Source organism: Oreochromis aureus, linkage group 1 (genome assembly GCF_013358895.1).
Source record: "Oreochromis aureus strain Israel breed Guangdong linkage group 1, ZZ_aureus, whole genome shotgun sequence".
NCBI classification, from domain to species: domain Eukaryota; kingdom Metazoa; phylum Chordata; class Actinopteri; order Cichliformes; family Cichlidae; genus Oreochromis; species Oreochromis aureus.
In genome coordinates, this window is record NC_052942.1 from 17,921,213 (window position 1) to 17,940,946 (window position 19,734).

General features: G+C 43.9%; 3 protein-coding genes across 3 annotated transcripts; all 3 read right to left on the bottom strand.

Annotated features, from left to right (window-relative positions):
* Window positions 1-433: 433 nt before the first annotated feature.
* On the bottom strand, window positions 434-9,499 carry LOC116312260 (protein-lysine methyltransferase METTL21C-like). The gene is made up of 4 exons (XM_039609494.1): window positions 9,342-9,499; window positions 2,801-2,949; window positions 2,259-2,370; window positions 434-2,119 (listed from the first exon to the last, which is right to left on the bottom strand). Exons 1-4 carry the CDS (start codon window positions 9,472-9,474, stop codon window positions 1,734-1,736), a joined length of 780 nt encoding a protein of 259 aa, XP_039465428.1. The 5' UTR covers window positions 9,475-9,499; the 3' UTR covers window positions 434-1,733.
* Window positions 9,500-9,605: 106 nt separating this feature from the next.
* On the bottom strand, window positions 9,606-13,407 carry LOC116312230 (protein-lysine methyltransferase METTL21C-like). The gene is made up of 5 exons (XM_031729600.2): window positions 13,245-13,407; window positions 13,035-13,156; window positions 12,802-12,962; window positions 11,171-11,288; window positions 9,606-11,099 (listed from the first exon to the last, which is right to left on the bottom strand). The coding sequence occupies exons 2-5, from the start codon at window positions 13,144-13,146 to the stop codon at window positions 10,600-10,602; spliced, it is 891 nt and encodes a 296-aa protein (XP_031585460.1). The 5' UTR covers window positions 13,147-13,156; window positions 13,245-13,407; the 3' UTR covers window positions 9,606-10,599.
* Window positions 13,408-16,262: 2,855 nt separating this feature from the next.
* On the bottom strand, window positions 16,263-19,494 carry mettl21e (methyltransferase like 21e). Its single transcript, XM_031729601.2, has 5 exons — window positions 19,213-19,494; window positions 17,580-17,752; window positions 17,368-17,485; window positions 17,172-17,269; window positions 16,263-17,044 (listed from the first exon to the last, which is right to left on the bottom strand). The coding sequence occupies exons 1-5, from the start codon at window positions 19,262-19,264 to the stop codon at window positions 16,715-16,717; spliced, it is 771 nt and encodes a 256-aa protein (XP_031585461.1). The 5' UTR covers window positions 19,265-19,494; the 3' UTR covers window positions 16,263-16,714.
* Window positions 19,495-19,734: the final 240 nt, after the last annotated feature.

The following is a 19,734-nucleotide window of genomic DNA, read 5'->3' on the forward strand; positions in this document are numbered from 1 at the left end:
CTGACATGCCAAGAAAAGACATTTCATAGCTTCTTTTATACTTACTATGGAGGGCAGAGAGAGCCAAAAATGAATAAAATAAATACTTAAAATTGGGGAAAAAAAGTTCAATTTCAATTTGCTTCATTTAAGCCATTTAATATTTTTTTTCCTATTTAAATGACGTTCTATTGATTAAATATTTGAGTTATTTCCAATTTTGATTAATTATTGACACATTTGTTTACTTCCAATTTTAATTATTCACAGTTACTTAATTGTGTGTTTAATTTAATTCCTTGTGACACTTATGGCCCTCCGTACCCCACAGCCCAGTGAGTCCTGATCAGATGATTTGTTTTATCCCAAACATAGTATATTTAAGAGAAAATCTTTACATCTGAGAAGCTGTCAATCACACAATCTAGTCAGTTGCTGACATCATTTTATTCTAATAGACAAAATTGGTGCCTTTAATACACCTTTCTCCAACCTACATTTATTATTGTTGTGTGTCTTTTCTGTTCCCCAAGCTTCTTGTCTGCCTCTTATTCTACCATCTGAGGAAAAAGATGGCTAAAAGTCATCTTAATATGACAGTTCAAGTCTAAGCAACAACAAAGTCATCTGCCATAAACTGACTATTTATAGGCCTGCAAGGATAAAAAGTCAGATTTTTTTGGGAAAGTGAATATGTTAGGTTGTTGGGAAGCCGATCACCCATTAAAACCAGGGTATGTTGAAGAGCATCTCTGAACACACAGCATGCAAAACCTTGAAGCAATAGCAGAAGACCACATCGGGTGCCACTCCTGTTGGCTAGAACAGGAAACTGAGGCTACTCACATGGATTCACCAAAACTGGACAATAGAAGATTGTAAAAACATCTGGATTTCTGCTGTGATGTTTAGGGTCAAAATGAGATGTAAACAACATGAAAACATGAATCCTACTTTGAATCAATGGTTTAAGCTAGTGGTGGTGGTGGTGTAATGGTGTGGAGGATATTTGTACCCGTCTCCTGATGGCAACTTCTATCAGGATAATCCACAATATCCCAAAGCTCAAATAATCTCAGAGCGGTTGTTGTTAACATGGAACAAAATCTCTGAGAGATGTTTAAATCTATCCCATGAAGAATTAAAGCAGTTCTGAAGAAAACAAAAAAACAAAAACAGGTCCAACCCAGTACTAGCAAGGTGTACCTAATAAAGTGGTAGGTAAGTGTGTATCGGCTCTAGTTAAGTATTAATTACAAAATATGAGTGTAGAGTGTTGGAGGATGTAATATAACTCTACAAAAGTGTACAAGATGTGTGTTATCAGCATGATACAGAAAATTTTCCCATATGATGGTTATTGTCGACCAGTGTAACATGCACCCACAAGAAAGTGTCTGATGAGTCTAGAAAGGGACTGCACCATAGAAGGCAGATGATTTTGCATATTTTGGGCGATTATTTTCAAAACTGATCACATTTTCAGCAGCCTTGAATTTGGTATCTGAACATTTGTTCAGCAAACCTTACTGCCAAAGCAGATCCAAACTCACACTCATCTCCTCAGATTTTTCTTTTATCCCCCACCAACATGTATAAAACAGCAGGTAACAAATTTTAGTTCAAGCTCAAAGCAGCATTGGTAAACACTGGATTATTTCAATGGAGCCATTTGAATTGCTGGCAATTTGTACACTTCAATGGCTTATCTCATGGGAGCGTCTCAGGAAATCTAACCACACCTTTTTGGCCTCTCAGTCTCTACTTGTTGCCATGAAGATCTTCATCTCTCCATCCTCGGCCAATAAGCTTGTGTTAAAGGCCTTTTTAAAGTTCTCAGTGAAAGTCAAGTCAGACTCAAACCTGACCTTGTTGGCCCAGATCAGAGTTGTTCCCGGTTTGCAGAAATGCTTCATGGTGACCAGAAGCTCACCCAGATAGTTGTGATGGTAGACCACATCAGCTGCCAGAATGTAGTCGTAGTGGTAGACCGATGATGGGTGGGTGCGTTCCAGGTCGTAGCTCCATGGCAGAGCAACCACCTGGGGCGTGTGTCTGCAGCGGTTTCTGGTGTTCCTCATCACATTAGCCCGGAGATTCCCTAACATCTCTGGCAAATCTGTGGCTGTGACCGAAGCTCCTGATGATGAAGAAATACATCATCGTTACAGCGATACAAGGGCATTGTGGTGTTGCAAGACTTGTGAAATGTTCTGTGCCTCTGCGTGTTTGCATATACATGCTTTGTGTTTTGTGTCAGATTGTGTGAGAACCGTCACCCAGCAGACTGGCCACAATGGTCACCAGTCCTGTCCCTGCTCCCAGCTCCACCTTTCCCTTCAGGTTTACCATGTGCCTGTTGTTTTCCAGGAAGGAGCACAAAGCCAACGCCTTCAGGACAGAGGGGGATCAGACAAGATCAAATTAATGAGTATGGTCCTGCTGTTAGGATCATACTATGTATACTTATGTAATTTTTATAATAGCTTTCCATGATTTATAGTTTACAAATTACTGGGCCTTGGTTCAGCCACTGTCTGAAACAAGCTGTTTTAGCTGCTCTGCCTCTAAGGCCATCCTTCCTTTAAGCCAAGCCACTTCTGATTGGCCACATGCATGACCATATATAGGGTATCCTTTCTAAGTGACATCATACTGTTCCAAGACTAAAAAAACTGTCTGAAACTAAGAAATTACAGTAATCTAAAGCCTGAGCTTTTTGCTCACAGGCTTCCGTAACAATGTATATAAGACAGAAATCAAGAAAGCGTACAACAGGTCCACTTTCAATAGTGTTTTGACAGTTTTCATAAATACTCACCGCTGGCCACATCATTGCTCCAAAAGAGTCTATGGATTCATAAATAACGATATCCTCCCCTACATAATGGTAGATATCTTTAGTAATGCTGCAGACGATGCTGGGGATCCAGTTCTCTTTTAGAGCTGTCTGTTTCTTAATCTCCTGTCCTGTGGGGACAAACAGAAATGAGCTTCAGTTCAATCAGACACAGTAACGACAAAAATAAATTATGCATAATTCTCTAAGATTGCTAACATGAGTGTCAGACAAATACTGGGAAGTTTATGAGTCAGCATTTTCCTCACAGCATAATTTGGAGCACTAAAAAAGACAAATGTTAGTATTTTAATGGGTATAATTGTCACGGATTGCCGGGGCAAGCCGTGTGTGAATTATTAAGGACCCAAGATGCGGCAGCTCTGGTGCAAGTGAGTTTATTACTCAAAAGTAAATCCAACAGAGATGGCGAGGATGAGCGTAAAACTAAGAAAACCTAAACTGGGAAAAACTAACAGAAACAGAGATGCAGGGAGGCACGGGGAAATACACAGAATGACGGACGGAGAGACGCAGACCATAACATACCAAGTAACGCAGACGAACCAGCAACTACAAAGACAGAAGACCCGACTTAAATACACAGAGAAACACAGGGAGATTACAAACAGGTGGTGGACACAGCTGGGAGTAATTAACAAGACAAGACAACAGGTAAAACTGAACACATTCACAAGAGATGCAGACCTTCACCATAAAACAGGAAACAAGAGAACACTACACGAGGATGCAGACAGGACACTGAAAGAGAGACAGAATAAAACACATGGAACCTGAACTAAACATGAGGGCGAGAAAACGGAGACTGAGGCACTGCAGCTGGCGTGGAAGCCGGAGACGGAGGCGCTGCAGGCGGCGGCGTGGAAGCCGGAGACGGAGGCGCTGCAGGCGGCGTGGACGATGAGGCTGCAGGCGACGGCGTGGAAGCCGGAGACGGAGGCGCTGCAGGCGGCGGCGTGGAAGCCGGAGACGGAGGCGCTGCAGGCGGCGGCGTGGACGGTGAGGCTGCAGCTGGCGTGGACGGTGATGCTGCAGCTGGCGGCGGCGTGGAAGCCGGAGACGAAGGCGCCGCAGGCTGGACGGATCCCTCGGACCCTCCAGCGATGACAGCAGACGAAGGCTGGACGGATTCCTCGGACCCTCCAGCGGAGACACGAGACGAAGGCCGGAGCGGTCCCTCGGACCCTCCAGCGGAGACACGAGACGAAGGCCGGAGTGGTCCCACGGACCCTCCAGCAGAAGCCATGACCAAGCCAGCAGTCATGGAGGCCACTAGCTGACACAGTGGCGACTGACAATGCACTGAGCACTGGCTCTGCCCAGGCAACGCTGACATGAAGTGGTTCTCAGGGGGCTGCTTAATCTTCAGGGGTCCAGAATCGGCTGGGGACTGAGACCTAGCCTCTGGGGAAGCCCTGGAGTGGCTAACTGTGCCAACGGCGGCTAAACCCTGAAAAGTACACTGCGTAGACATAAAGCCTTCTCCCTGCATGGAGTGAACGGGTGTATCTGGTAATACTGGAACCTGAACTGCAAGTAACAGTGACACTGGAGGCACAGGGGCCTGACCTACAGGGGCCTGACCTACAGGTGACACTGGGGGCACAGGGGCCTGGACTACAGGCGGCACAGGGGCCTGGACTACAGGCGGCACAGGGGCCTGGACTACAGGCGGCACAGGGGCCTGGACTACAGGCGGCACAGGGGCCTGCGCTGAGGGTGAAGCTGGGAGCACTGGGGCCTGCACTGAGGGTGAAGCTGGGAGCACTGGAGACTGCACTGAGGGTGAAGCTGGGAGCACTGGAGACTGCACTGAGGGTGAAGCTGGGAGCACTGGAGACTGCACTGAGGGTGAAGCTGGGAGCACTGGAGACTGCACTGAGGGTGAAGCTGGGAGCACTGGAGACTGCTGCTGGGCAGCTAACACTGGTGACTGAGCTGAGAGCGAGTGGGCAGCTGACACTGGTGACTGAGCTGAGAGCGAGTGGGCAGCTGACACTGGTGACTGAGCTGAGAGCGAGTGGGCAGCTGACACTGGTGACTGAGCTGAGAGCGAGTGGGCAGCTGACACTGGTGACTGAGCTGAGAGCGAGTGGGCAGCTGACACTGGTGACTGAGCTGAGAGCGAGTGGGCAGCTGACACTGGTGACTGAGCTGAGAGCGAGTGGGCAGCTGACACTGGTGACTGAGCTGAGAGCGAGTGGGCAGCTGACACTGGTGACTGAGCTGAGAGCGAGTGGGCAGCTGACACTGGTGACTGAGCTGAGAGCGAGTGGGCAGCTGACACTGGTGACTGAGCTGAGAGCGAGTGGGCAGCTGACTGAGCAGAGGAATAGCTGTTCACTTTAGTCTCTGCCACACAAAACACAGCCCCGGAATAAACAGTTCCACAGTCCGAAAAAGAAACAGAGTCCTCACTCACCACAGCCGGCAATTTAGAAATCCGAACGTCCGGCTGTGGGGTGGCGCGCCGACGGCGCGATCGTCGTTTTCTCCCCGCCGATGGCTCCGACGGGCCGGGCAAAACCACATCCGGCCGGTCGGGCAGCGAGGCAGTTGTGGCTTGGAGGTGTGGCGTGTTGTAGAGAAAGGCCTGCATGGTCGGGGGAAGCGACTCCACTAGCCATGGCAGGCCGGAAAAGAGCCGTTGTAGCCGGCTTTCAACGGCGCGGCGAAGCTCCTTCGGAGGGTCCTCCAGCCACAGCCCGAGGAGGATCTCCACATTATAGATGTCGTCCCGGAGCTCCTCGGACGGATTTACTGCTGCTGGGTCCATGGGGGCTGGTTCGTACTGTCACGGATTGCCGGGGCAAGCCGTGTGTGAATTATTAAGGACCCAAGATGCGGCAGCTCTGGTGCAAGTGAGTTTATTACTCAAAAGTAAGTCCAACAGAGATGGCGAGGATGAGCGTAAAACTAAGAAAACCTAAACTGGGAAAAACTAACAGAAACAGAGATGCAGGGAGGCACGGGGAAATACACAGAATGACGGACGGAGAGACGCAGACCATAACATACCAAGTAACGCAGACGAACCAGCAACTACAAAGGCAGAAGACCCAACTTAAATACACAGAGAAACACAGGGAGATTACACACAGGTGGTGGACACAGCTGGGAGTAATTAACAAGACAAGACAACAGGTAAAACTGAACACATTCACAAGAGACGCAGACCTTCACCATAAAACAGGAAACAAGAGAACACTACACGAGGATGCAGACAGGACACTGAAAGAGAGACAGAATAAAACACATGGAACCTGAACTAAACATGAGGGCGAGAAAACAAAACCTAAACCAGAAGTAATAATCATCATCATAATCACTAATAGCACAACAAGAGAATACGAGAACAAATCATAATATAATAAACTCAACATACTGGGTCCAACGGACCCAGAGCCATGACAATAATGGTGTCATTGTCTAAGGGTCAGATAACCTGACAGTAAAGGAAAACATGTCTCTGCTTCAGTTCCTTTTAGGTTCAGTCACTCTAAACCAGCGGGCACCACATCAACCCTGTGGTTTCCCTCAGGGCAGTTGGTTATAGTTTTGGCTTGTCTACCTTGTGGCCTTACGGTGTGTCTTACATCTCAGGTTTAACAGGAAAAGAATCCTGCCAGTCTCCTTAAAGCTGCTGTTTTACTTAAAGGTAAAATCACAAAGAAAAACAAATGCTGCTCTACATTTTTTTTTGTATTTATCAGTATTAAAATCCATTTAAACTATTAAAAATGTCCGTAAGAGATTACAGGATGACACCAACCTCAGCAACAGGACCACTCTCAGCATCGACCAAGTGTGTTTGCTTTTGGAACTGTGTCTTCATTCCACCTACTTCACATACAAGGGTCAGTTCTACAGGCAGAAACATGGGTGTGCCATGGGCTCCCCAGTTTCACCCATCGTGGCCAATTTGTACATGGAAGAAGTGGAAAAGAGGGCGTTGCTATCCTACCCTGGAACACCACCAAGCCATTGGTTCAGATATGTGGATGACACCTGGGTGAAAATCAAATCTCAGGACGTACTACATTTCACGGATCACATTAACTCGGTGGACCAACACATCAAATTCACCAGGGAGGATATGAAAAGTGGCAGGTTAGCCTTCTTAGACTGTGAGATTTCCATCAGTAATGGGGACATCTAAAAGCTGACGTGTACCGTAAACCCACGCGATACGGATCAGTATTTAAGGTTTGACTCTCATCATCCACTGGAGCACAAACTGGGTGTCATCAGGACGCTACAACACAGAGCGAACACCATCCCCACTGACACAGCGGCCAGGGAGGCAGAAGAACAGCACATCAAGAAGGCCCTGAGTAAATGTGGTTATCCCAGCTGGACTTTTGTCAAAGCTGGGAAGGCACCTAAAGAAAGCTCCAGCCGATCCAGGAGAGAAGGACAACCGCTGCCCAGGCGAAAACCTTTAGTGATCCCATATGTGTCAGGAGTATCGGAACAGTTGAGACCCATTTTTTCTAAACACCGGGTCTCTGTGGCTTTTAAACCCCAAAATACGCTGCGCCAAAAACTGGTCCACCCCAAGGATCGGGTCCCCCGACACAAACAGAGTAACATAGTGTACGCTGTTAAGTGCCAGGAGGATTGCCAGGATTTATACATCGGGGAAACCAAACAACCTCTAGCGAAGCGGATGGCACAACACAGAAGAGCAACCTCATCAGGCCAGGACTCTGCAGTTTATTTACACCTACAGGCCAGTGGACACTCTTTCAAGGATGAGGATGTAACACCCTGGACAGGGAGGAACGCTGGTTTGAGCGCGGAGTCAAGGAGGCCATTTACGTAAAAAGGGAAAGACCATCTCTGAATCGAGGAGGGGGCCTAAGGGTACATCTTTCGCCATCTTACAATGCTGTGATTGCAGCCATTCCCCAACTCTCTGTGAATGGTACTCATGGCCATTGATCAGTGTTCTTTGATCAGTCGGTTTTGGTCAGTGATTGTTGATCAATGGTCATGGGAATTTCCATAATTATGATTAAGGAACTGACCTCACAGCCCATTGTTCCTTCAGTGGGCTGGTTTCAGTCATTATGCAAATGTACTGTTTATAAGGTTTGGGGAAACCTGCAGTCAGCTGAGACTGAAGAAGTCACTTGGATGAGTGACGAAACGTTTCTCCCACAAAACGCTACGTCCAGATGAACAGATTCAACTTTTGGAGATTTACTTTCCTGGATGATTGAGAATGCATCAAGACATATTAAAAATGCTGAATATTAGTTCCTGTAAACATTTTGCTACGTTGGCTTTGTGGCTATATAGCATACTAGCACGATATTTTGGAGGCTAGCAACACTGACTGTACTTTTTGAACAGACAATATCAGGTGTAAAGCTTATTCAGTTTTACTTTCAGCTACATGCTAATGCTAGGATGGTAGCATACTTTTAAACACTGATTCTGCAAACATTGTGTCATAAACATGTTTATAGTGTGCCATCTTAATTTGGCATTAGCATGCTAATTTGTTAACTGTCACTAAACAGAATTTCAGTTAAAAAGGAATTTCACTGGTTCTGTAGTTATAAAACAAAGTTTATGACTTTATGTTTTATGGTTTCAAGAAATTTAAAACAAGAAAAAGTACAGCAGGAAGCAAACTCAACAGAGATCTGATGGTGGTCATCATCTGGAGACCATGAATGTTTGAATATCATGTCTAAGGGTTTTGGGGCTCATGTATTGGGTTATAATGCAAAATTTGAGCCATTTCAGACTTGATCAACATGTAGGATCAATATCTGTACATTTAACTTTTTATTTTTCTATTTTTAGTACAGGGCTCTTTATTTGGTAAGATCTCAAGGGTCACAACTTGGTAGAGTTTGACGTCCTGGGCCTTCAGCTACAAAGGCCACAAAGGCATCACCTTTGTCTAATTTTAGGAAAATGGACAAGACCATGAATGTTTGAAAATCATGTCAGTGCAGTTCATTATATATAATTGTTGGGATGACACATGGATTATAATGCAAAATCTGAGGTATTTCAGACAGAAAGGGGAAAAAAACAACTTTCACGAATCATTTTCTCTGTACCTTTAACTTTTCATCACAAATTTATAGTGAAGAAATGGTCCCTTTGTAATTGAGTGTCAGCAGATATTTCATGTAAAGTGTTTCTCTTTTTAGAGCAGGGCTCCTTGTTTGATGAGGTCAAAACACTCTGGAGAACCCGATGCCCTGGGCCACCAGCTGCAAATGACCCAGGGCACAGAGGCATCACCTTTACCTAATTTTAGGAAGATGGAAAGTGATCTTGCTTACATGTAACACACAAGTCTCCTGAATGCTTTACTGCTTAAACTTGGTTCCACAAGATTTCCAGCATTTTATAAACTAATATCTTCAAGACTTGTGAAAGGAAAAGAAAATTTGAGTGAACTGACCCTCTAAACACAAGGAGATGTGTAACACTGATGCATGTGCTGATACACTGGTAGGCCATTTAGATGGAGCACCTGTTATATCTTCAGTACTTGAATCTGTGTCCTCTGGTTGAGCCTTCTCATCTGCGAGGACCTCCTCCGTGTTCTCCTCTTCTTCACACTCAGCATTGCCTTCCTTTTCATTTTCTCTTTCATCCTCTAACATGTTGGTTTCTTCTGGTAATTCATCATAACTTATTTTTTCATGATCATTCAAGTCATCCTCATTGCATTTTTGTTCTGCAAGCTTTTCTTTCCTCTTCTTTTTTTTTCAATATATTTTTTATTGATTTTATAATTGGACAGTATACAACAACCACCTTCAAGAGAACACAATAGAAGGTGGACAGCAAGTCAACAAGGTGGTAATACAGCGTATATAAATGTTAAAACAGAGTACATTTCACTTAAGTTTATCCATCAGGCTAATGACTGGTTGCCAAATCTTATAAAACACTCTCTTTCGGTTAGACAAGGTAAACCTGATTTTCTCCAGATGGAGTACATTTCCAAATTCCCTCAACCACATTTCGAAGGTAGGAGGTTTATCAGACTTCCAGCAGAGAAGTATCAGCTTTCTAGCCACAAGTGTAGTCATTGACACAACCTGCGTCTCTGTCTTGTCCCTTGCCCATCCCGGTTTAGACACCCCGAACAATGCTGCAAAGGGGGTACATGGGACCTCCCTGCCAATGGCTTTGGTCAGAAAATCAAACAGATGATTCCAAAAAAGCTGTAGTGGGAGAAAAATGCAACCTATACACAACCTTAAATTGGATCAGATTATGTCTAGCATTTATAGAACTACAATATATATTCTTAATGCACTCTTGCCAAACATCATCAGTAACATCCACCCCCAGTTCTTCCTGCCACTGCTCCCTAAAAGTATCAGATGAAGGACTGTATATATCTAGTAAGGCCCTGTAAAAGCAAGACACAGCACCTCTAGTGTAGGGCTCAACTGACACGAAGCTGTCAAGCACTGAGTTTCGAGGAATCAAATCATATTGTGGAATAGATGCTTTGATGAAATGTCTCAACTGTAAAAATCTGAAAAAATGGGAATTAGGAAGATTAAATTTCACCCTCAGTTGCTGAAAAGATGGAAAATGCCCATCAATATAAATATCTTTGAGAGAACAAATCCCTCTTCTTTGCCATGTCACAAACGTGATGTCCTCCAGCCCAGGTCTGAAGGCATGATTGTTACAAATTGGAGCATCCAGATACATTTTAGGAGCCTTTACTGTGCCCAATAGTTGGTTCCAGACCTTAATTGAATTTTGAATTACAGGATTTCTGCTTCTTTCCTCTTCTTATCTTTATCTTCAACCTCCTTCGTTTCTCTCCCCTCCTTCTGTCTCAGCGGATCTTCCAGCACCACATCACTAAAACATTCTTCTCCTTCTCTACTTGTTGCCATGAAGATCTTCATCTCTCCATCCTCGGCCAATAAGCTTGTGTTAAAGGCCTTTTTAAAGTTCTCAGTGAAAGTCAAGTCAGACTCAAACCTGACCTTGTTGGCCCAGATCAGAGTTGTTCCCGGTTTGCAGAAATGCTTCATGGTGACCAGGAGCTCATCCAGGAAGTCATGATGGTAGACCACATCGGCTGCTAGCACGTAGTCGTAGCGGTAAACCGATGATGGGTAAGTGCGCTCCAGGTCGTAGCCCCATGACAAAGTTGCTACCTGGGGCGTGTGTCTGCAGTGGCCCCTGGTATTTCTGCACAGATTGACCCTCAGGTTGTTCAGGACCTCTGGTAGGTCTGTGGCTGTGACCCAGCCACCTGAAAGAGAAATAACAAAACATGTAGAACCTTGCAGCTCTGTGAAAACAGCTTAATCTCTGCCTACGTACCAAGGAGCGCTGCTACGACAGACACAAGGCCGGTTCCTGCTCCGATCTCCAGGACTGCTTTATCTACAAGATTGATCTGTTCTCGATGAGTGTCCAGGTAATGACAGAGAGCCAACCCCTGAGGACATATGTACATATTTAATCTTCTCTTTATAATTAGCAAACCCTGTTCGATTTAGTCAGTGTCAGCCTGTCTGACAAAGGGAAATAGGCTAAAACCTCTCAAAAATGAACACATTGACACTGATCATTGATCATTTACATCTATCAGTCTGGAAAAGGTTACAAAGCTGTTTCTAAGGCTTTGGGACTCTAGGGAGCCACAATGAGAGCGATTATCCACAAATGGAGAAGAGTGGCCAGCCTACCAAAATTACCCCAAGAGTGCATTAATGACTCATTTGGGAGGTCAAAAAAGAACCCAGAATAACACTTAGAGAGCTGCAGGCCTCACTTGCCCCAGTTCAGGTCAGAGTTCTTGATTTGACAATAAGAAAGAGACTGGGCAATGGGAGAGCTCCAAGGAGAAATCCACTATCAACCTAAGTTTAACTTTTTGGAACATTTGAATCCTGTGACATCTGCCTTAAAGCTGACACAGAACTTCATAAAAGGAACATCATGCCAACAGTCAAACATTCTGGTGATAGCGTGGTAGTGCTTTGGAGTGTAAGGACAACTTCCTGTAACTGATGAAACCATGAATTCGGCTCTCTACCAGAAAAATCCTGAAGAAGAATGTCCGGCAATCAGTTCATGCCTTAAAACACATTTCGGTTATGCAGCAGGACAATGAACTGCAATATTCTATATCCATTACCTTTCTAAGCATCCTTTTTTGAATCCATTTTAAGCACTTTATATTCAATTACAGAGTATGATCATTCTTTCTCAATGATTCTGTCCCATATTCGTTCTGCAACAAGCTCAAACATTCAGCCAGAGTCATTAAAAACTATTTTCAGCAACAAGAAGAACAGGGGGCTGGGCATGTGTCTGACCCCCTTGTTCCAGCAACCAGCCTGCCAAGAACCTCAAAAATCTGTGGGCAGGGGTACCCAGAGAACTGATGAGGTTGTTTTTTTGTTTTAGTGTTTACTGCAGTCGTTGAGGAGTAGAAGTACTGATGACATTCGTTTTGTATTTACAGGAAATTTCAGTGCAGCACTTTTCACAGCAGTTAATGTAAGTGGTTAAAATACAAATTTATTGCCAATATTTGAAGCACTTACATAAAAAAAATAACTGAAATTTTGACCCAATCAAATGGACTGCATTATCTGATGAGTTCACCAAGTTTGTTGTGGAGATAATCCTTGTGACAGTCAGTCCCTTTGATTTCAACCACAACTATTCAGATTTCTCCACAGTTGTCACAAACACATTTCATGGATGCAAAGTCAGCTAGCTGAGCTTCCGTGTCCATCTGAGTGATGATGGTGATGCAACATGGTTGAAAACTTCACAAAAATATTTGTTCACAATGTCAAAGAAGTACAGAAGGTCTGTGATACAAGACAGAATTGGTAGTTTGCTCCATCTCTAGACTGAGACCTTCGCATCCCAAGCTGGTAATATTAAAGAAAATGATTGCATGCAAGCTTTCAAATCAGGGAAACCGTGCTACTCACTGCCGGCCATATCATGCCAGCATACGAGTCCAGAGCCTCTTGAATGATGATCTCCTGGCCGACATAGTTGTACACCTCTTTCCCAGCTCTGTAGAAGAAACATGGAGCCCAGGCTGGTCTCTGCTGCTTCCCAACAGATGACTGATCTGTTTGCGAATCATCTGAAAGATCTAAATGTCAGGTACTCGGATCTGAACTGAATCAAACACATAACCCACAAAGGTTCATCCTACCTTTATCCTCCTCTTCACTTCCATTTGTCTCCTCATCTTCTTCTTCTTCTTCTTCCTCTTCACTTCCCATATACATGGTTTCTTCCACAGAGGGTGTGGACAAAGTATCCATATAAAATGCTCTGCAATGTTAGAAAGTTAACTGAGACATGAGTCCATGTAGGACTGTATGTTAAACAATCCTCCAAATATCGTAAGTACCTCACATACCTTTTGCAAGCTTCAAATTTGGGAAAGATCTCAGGAGCAACCCGAATGCATCACAGAGACCTCGGATTGAGGTGTTATAGAGCATCCTGCAGGACACACCCATCATCATCACAAGGGCATGGTGATATTTTTAGAGCAGTACCCATGAGAAATAAACACAAGCAATATCCCGGAGCAGAGCACACGTAGAAGCAGACTCACACGCACATGCAACAAAGACGAGCCGAAGAGGAAGCCAAAAGGAGAGAGAGACAGAATGATATCAGCAGGCTGAGGGTGGGGTGGGGGGTTTGTTTTCACCTTATTTTTTGACTTCTCAAAGCTGGAACTTGGCAGAAACCTGCACGGTCTGTAACACCATACCCAGATGTATTGAAATGTATGTTAAACCTGTACAAGCTGGTATTTTTCTAACTTCTAAAGTTAAGAGATAACTTTACACTAACTTGAACACCACCGTGAGTTCAAATCAGTCCACGTATCGTTTGTTGCGATAGTAAGTAGTCTAAAAAAAGTGGAGACACATGGGGCCGGGGGGGAACCAAGGCCAATACCTGATTTATGCTTGGCTTAATGGCATCTTGGCAGAGAGCTCCCAAGTTTGTTGTTTCAAGGCAGTCAACAACTGTAACTCCTGCTTAAGGAGGAAGAAAAAAGAGAGAGACCAGCAATAACAACATGAAACATGCCTGAATGGAGGACATCAGCATTACATGCATTAAAAAGCTTTTGATAATTCTGTATATGCCTTTTAATTAGTAATTAAAGGGATGATCATCATGTTTCCTCAAGAGGTCAAAGCTCGGGCAGCACTTTTATTTCTTGATCGTTCACGTCTCCTGCAATCACCTGCTTTTGCAGATGAAAAGGAGGTCTCGTCTATTTAAAAAAGTGACGTGCGTAACGTGGAACATGTCCATGTTGTGCCTGCTTTTCCTGCAATGCCCTCAATTACTTCACCAGAGATGGGAGGTAACAGGATCAGCCCGGCATGCAGCCCCCGTGTATCCAGCCCCTGAGAAAAGAAGCGGGCTTCAGTAATATAAACCTCAGTTAGACCACCCTCAGTTGCATGAAGTACCACCTCCCCACCCTCCAGTTTCACCTATCGTCCAGCTAAATCCACTCACATCCTAAAACACGAACTCCATCCAGGACCTTGGGGTGCTTCGACACATTAATAGAAAGCATGCAGTGGTTAGGTCATTGCCCGGTTGTGCTACCGATGCCAAGCAGCCTTATTTGGATAAAAGATGGGAGTTTTTAAGCTCGATGACAGGCACCACAAGTCCACATTAATCTTCAGCTGTTGAGTATTTGTTTTTCTTAATGGTGGCTGTGACATTTACTGACACCAGCTTAGATAGCCGCTTTGTTAAATAGATCTTCACCTCTCCTCTACCTTCACAGCCAAACTACACATATGCTCTGAGCTGGCAGAAAGATGAGGAGCGACCAGACAGAAATGAGCCAAGATGTGTTGAAAGATTTGGACTCAAAAATGAGATATCAGATTTTATAGGTCACATGAATAGAAAGTGATGGGAACCTTCCTTTTCCAAAGCAGCTAATAAGGCTCAGTGGAGAGTTTCCAAAACAGAAACAAATGTGCGCGGAAAATTGGTGTTACTAACAGCACATTGTGCCCAGGATGGTTGTGATCTTTCAGTTGACCCCCTGAAGTTGTTTACTGGTGAAAAATTACCTGCAACTCACTGTAAACTTAAAAAAATGAAAAATATGGTTTAATGTTTCATGTTCTTGGGTGCAGAGCAGAACCCAGAATCACCACCACCAGCCTGAGCCACTGATACAAGACCACCAATGCTGTTCATGCCAAATTCTCATCTCACCATCCAGCAGAAATGAGACTCATCAAACCAGGCAACATTTTTTTTCTCTTGTCCAATTTTGGTGAGCGTGTGCAAATCGTAGACTCAGTCTCCTGTTCTTAGCTGACAGGAGTGGCACTCAGTGTGATCTTCCACTGCTTCAAGGTTTGAGTGCATTCAGAGATGCTCTTCTGCATACGTTGGTTGTAACAAGTGGCTATTGGGACTACCTTTGTCTTTCATCAGACCTCTAACATCAACAAAGCATTTTGACCCAGACAACTGCTGCTCACTGGTTATTTTCTATTTTTCAGTAGGTTTGCTTGTCCATGTCTGCATGCCTTTATGCATTCAGTCACTACCATGTAATTGGCTGATGTGATATTTATGTTAACAGGCTTGTTGAACAGAGTACATGATAAAATGGCTGATGACTGTGTGTGTTTACAGTGCTTGAATTCAGGGGTTTTTTTTATATCAGGCCATAGTAAAAAAAAATCATCCTGTTCTTAGCAACCTCCAAAATGATTTAAATACAACCTCAGGAGTAAAACATCACACAACACACTCCACTGTTAATTAATTATTAAACAAAAATGAAGCCAAAATGCAGAAGCAATATGTGGAAATATTAAGTACACCTTATGATTTGGTAGCTTGTAGAACCAACTGACCCAGTTTGGGCCTCAGCTGTCAGACAGACAGCCTCACCTTTGACTCTGGAATACTTTGGTATCGACCAGTCGACCATAACTGCTGAAAACCAAGCCCAGGTGTTTGTGCTGATATACTGTATTTGGTTTTCACCAAATATGGGGCAGTGGACTATGAGAAAATCTGTCCAAAGGACATTGTTCATGAAATCTTGTGGTTTGTTCATACCCAGTTTTGCAAACCTATGCTATGTTATCATGAAAAGGCTTTCTCCTGCAGTTCTTCCAAACAAACCATACTTCTTCAGTCTTTTTCTAATCATACTGTAATGAACTTCAACATTTAACATGCTAGCTGAGGCCTGTAGAACCACCTTGGGTTATTTGCAGTCTCACACACACCTGAATGCTCCAGACCAGCAAACAGCTATACATATATATATATATATATACTGGGATTACAACCCCAGTTCCAAAATCAGTAACACCAAAGTGCAGCTCCTTTCATATGGTCTCGATGAGTTCATATTTTTATTTAAATTTTCAAAGATATAACTTTCATAGCACTTAATTTTCAATCTAAAACAGTTTAAAATAGAAAACATTAAAAAAAAAAAAGGAGGTAAAGGTTGCCGTTTTCTATCATTTAAGCCCAAAAATATAAAGCCTGACCCGAGGATGGTGACAGAGAACAAGTTGCATCCTCCTTCCTCATGGTCCCCAGAAGATATTTTATACAAGAACCATTAGTGTGTGCAATTTTATTAATCCTTTAAGTAGTCTGAGACACAGATGGGTGTTTCTCCAGTCCTTCCAGCAGTGATAAAACCTGATCGCACAGCACACATGAAGTCACATACCAAAAGACCTCTTATTCAAAATTTCTACTGGGTTGTCAGAAACATTATTTCCCACCAGTGCTGTGAAAAGACTGGATATGACTGAGCAAAAACACAAACACACACAGTAAACCCATCCACTTCCTTCAGTGTTTGGCAGCCTCTCTGAGGTCCTTGGTCGTGCCGTCCCTCCTCCAGGCTCGGTACAGCTTGATACTCAGACTGGGAAGGTTGTACAGCTCCTCTAAGTGAAAACGCTGCCGGAAGCGATCCACGAAGCTGTTCTCCGGATCCAGGCGGAAACGCATAGCCCACAAGATCTGCGTGTTTTCCTGGCACAGGTATTCAAAGGTGTCCATCAGCTCCTGCAGGTAAGGGTGAGCGTACACCACGTCAGCTGCCAGGATGTAGTCGAAGCGATGAGTGGCACGAGGGAAACGCTGATCCAACTCCTGACCCCAGATCAGCTCAGTGACCTGAAAGCAGAGGTGGGCAGGCTGATTTACACAGTTGTAAATCAACAAATGGACTGGACTGGTTCTTTCATTCTTTAACTCTTATGATGATACTCCTGAATGTGATGCTTTAAAATATAAAACCCACCAGGGGGGTGTACTTGCACCGGCCTTTGGTGTTACGAGTTATGTTGTACTGAAGGTTCCCCAACACGTCAGGTAGGTCAGTGGAGGTCACCTTAGCACCTGGAGAGAGACAGTAAAAGTAAAAATGAGGAATAACTATGGAGGAAGAGAAAAATAACTTAACAAGGTTAAAACTAATCACTGGCATGTGTGAGTACCTAACAGGCTGGACACGATGGTGACAAGCCCAGTTCCAGCTCCCAGTTCGATCACGTTTTTGTCCAGCAGGTTGTATTTGTCTCGGTTGTTCTCCAAGAAGTGACAGAGCACCATGGCCTGTTAGAGGAAACCAAGTATATTTTTTAAGTGACAGGGATCAAAATTATGAGCATACATCACATCTAAACTCAAGGACAATTTTTGGGCTCACTGAGGGCCAGAGCACAGCTCCGTAGAGGTCTGTGGACTCTTTGATGAGGATCTCCAGACCAGAAAAGACGTATCCCTCCCAGACCTCGGGACCAATAACAGGTGGGTGAAACTGCCGCGCCATTATGGCGCTGGCTAGTTCTGCATCCACAGCAGGACCTGCTTTGCAGGCATCTACAGAAGAGGCAGATATTATATCAACTGTGTTTATATAGAGATACTTCACAGTAAGGAAAAGCAGGATCATCAGACATGATGGACAAATTTTAGGTGAGGCAGGTAAATTCTCTGATCTCATGTGTCTTTCTTCACTATGACTACAACCCCAATTCCAAAAAACTTGGAATGCTTTGTAAAAATCCCACAAACTCATATTGTATTCACAGTAGAACATAGAAAAAATATTAAATGTTTTTTTAAGTAACATTTAACTATTCCATGAAAAATATTAGTTAATTTTGAATTTGAAAGCAGCATCACGTCTCATAAAAGTGTGAATGGAGGCAACGAAAGGCTGGAAAAGCAAGTGGTACTAATAAGAAATAGATGGTGGGACATTTTGTGACTAATTAGGTGAATTTGCAACATGTTAGAAACTTTCTTAGAAAAGAAGAAAAGACGGTCAGATCACTGATTGGCAAAAAAGTGTCTGCAAATTTCAGACTAATGTTCCTAACATAAAATTGTGAGGACTTATCTCATATCTCATCACCTGCAGCATAATATTATCAAAAAGTCAGAAAATCTGGAGAAATCTCTGTGCGCAGGGATCAAGACTGCTAAGGCAGCACTGTGCTGGACAGTACCCTCCAGGAAATGCTAGTTTTGTTAAAGGTCACCGGTTCATCTGACCATGTGTTGCAATATCCTCTTCTGTTGAAATAAGGCTGCTGTGAGGTCTATCTTTTGTAATTTTCTGTGCGTTGGTTTTTTGTTGTGACTTGATCTTTGATACAAATTACTCTTAGATGTATCCGCTTTAACACCGTGACCTGAAATCCCATGTTACACCTTACACATTTTCTAACCCATGAAATGAAAGCCAAGGGACAGAACGGAACAAAATCACTTGAATCACAATATATTTAAACTTTTCTTTTGTCCAATGACACACACAAAACATAAGCCAACTGCTCCATCTTTTATTTGCTACAGAACCGTAGAAGCTCCAGCACAGGGTGGCTGTTCTGTGTGTGCACCACTGTGGCAGAGTGGAGGCAGAAATCCTACTTTCATGTCACAGACAATAATACAACAATAAGCAGAACTGCTGAAGTACTGGAGTTGTTTTTACTTTTAGCGTCTCAGCTCATAATGCCTCTCTGATCCTGCTGCATTTGTTTGTTTGTAACTCCAGCCGGTGAGCCACATCTACTCAGAGCGTCTGACCCACAACTTCAGTTATGCAATGCTGCTTTAGAGAAAAGGTCAGGGGAGCCCACTGAGCCACAATGCAAAGGTTGAGTGAGGACAGGGAGAGCTCAGGAGCTCAATTTAGAGCTCTGTGTGTGTAAATAGTAAGCAGATGTATCAGTAGAGCCACACGTCTTGCACGGTCTGACATCAGATTCATACTCGGTGCCACAATGCCAGCATTTATCATGTATTCTCTATACGTTTTTTTAATGACTTACCTGTTTGTCTGTTTTTGGGATCCTCCATGGTCTTGGGTTGCTGTGTCTCCATGACTAAGGGAAGAAACAGGACAGGAACGCCCTAAGCAGGAGATCTGATAGCAGCCAAAGCAGTCCTTGGTTTACAATCAAGGCTGAAGTCTTTTGAATTTGGGTCACTGTGGATCCTGATCCCTAGGAGGACTCTTAACGATCACCTTCTGTGGTTTTAAGTTACACATAGACAAAGTGTTTCCCAATTTCTTGTCCAGGACTCCTACACCGAGGCTCACTGCACCCCATATCTCAAGCTCTTTCTGGGCATGCTTAAACTCCCAGTGCATGAAGCAGTAACAGTGACTGACAGCAACAGCTGCACCGCCGGCTGCTGAACCGGAGCCGGAGAGGGAAGTGGAATAAAAATCTTTGATCTTATTCCAACAATTTAACTTGCAAGACAGTAAAGCTTCTCATCTGTGCAAAAGTTTAAACATGTTTGTTTATTCAAGTCAGAGTAGGTAGAAGTGATAGCACGGATAAAAA

Coding starts and splice junctions, on each gene's coding strand:
- LOC116312260 (XM_039609494.1), bottom strand. CDS start 9,474: ATGTTAGAGGATGAAAGAGAAAATGAAAAGGAAGGCAATGCTGAGTGT. Junction 2,371..2,800: donor GAGCAATGATGTGGCCAGCG/GTGAGTATTTAT, acceptor TCTGTCCTGAAG/GCGTTGGCTTTGTGCTCCTT. Junction 2,120..2,258: donor CATTGTGGCCAGTCTGCTGG/GTGACGGTTCTC, acceptor CTTCATCATCAG/GAGCTTCGGTCACAGCCACA.
- LOC116312230 (XM_031729600.2), bottom strand. CDS start 13,146: ATGGATACTTTGTCCACACCCTCTGTGGAAGAAACCATGTATATGGGA. Junction 12,963..13,034: donor AAGTGAAGAGGAGGATAAAG/GTAGGATGAACC, acceptor TAGATCTTTCAG/ATGATTCGCAAACAGATCAG. Junction 11,100..11,170: donor TGTCGTAGCAGCGCTCCTTG/GTACGTAGGCAG, acceptor TTTCTCTTTCAG/GTGGCTGGGTCACAGCCACA.
- mettl21e (XM_031729601.2), bottom strand. CDS start 19,264: ATGGAGACACAGCAACCCAAGACCATGGAGGATCCCAAAAACAGACAA. Junction 17,753..19,212: donor TCCCAAAAACAGACAAACAG/GTAAGTCATTAA, acceptor CCTCTTCTGTAG/ATGCCTGCAAAGCAGGTCCT. Junction 17,486..17,579: donor GAGCTGTGCTCTGGCCCTCA/GTGAGCCCAAAA, acceptor TTCCTCTAACAG/GCCATGGTGCTCTGTCACTT.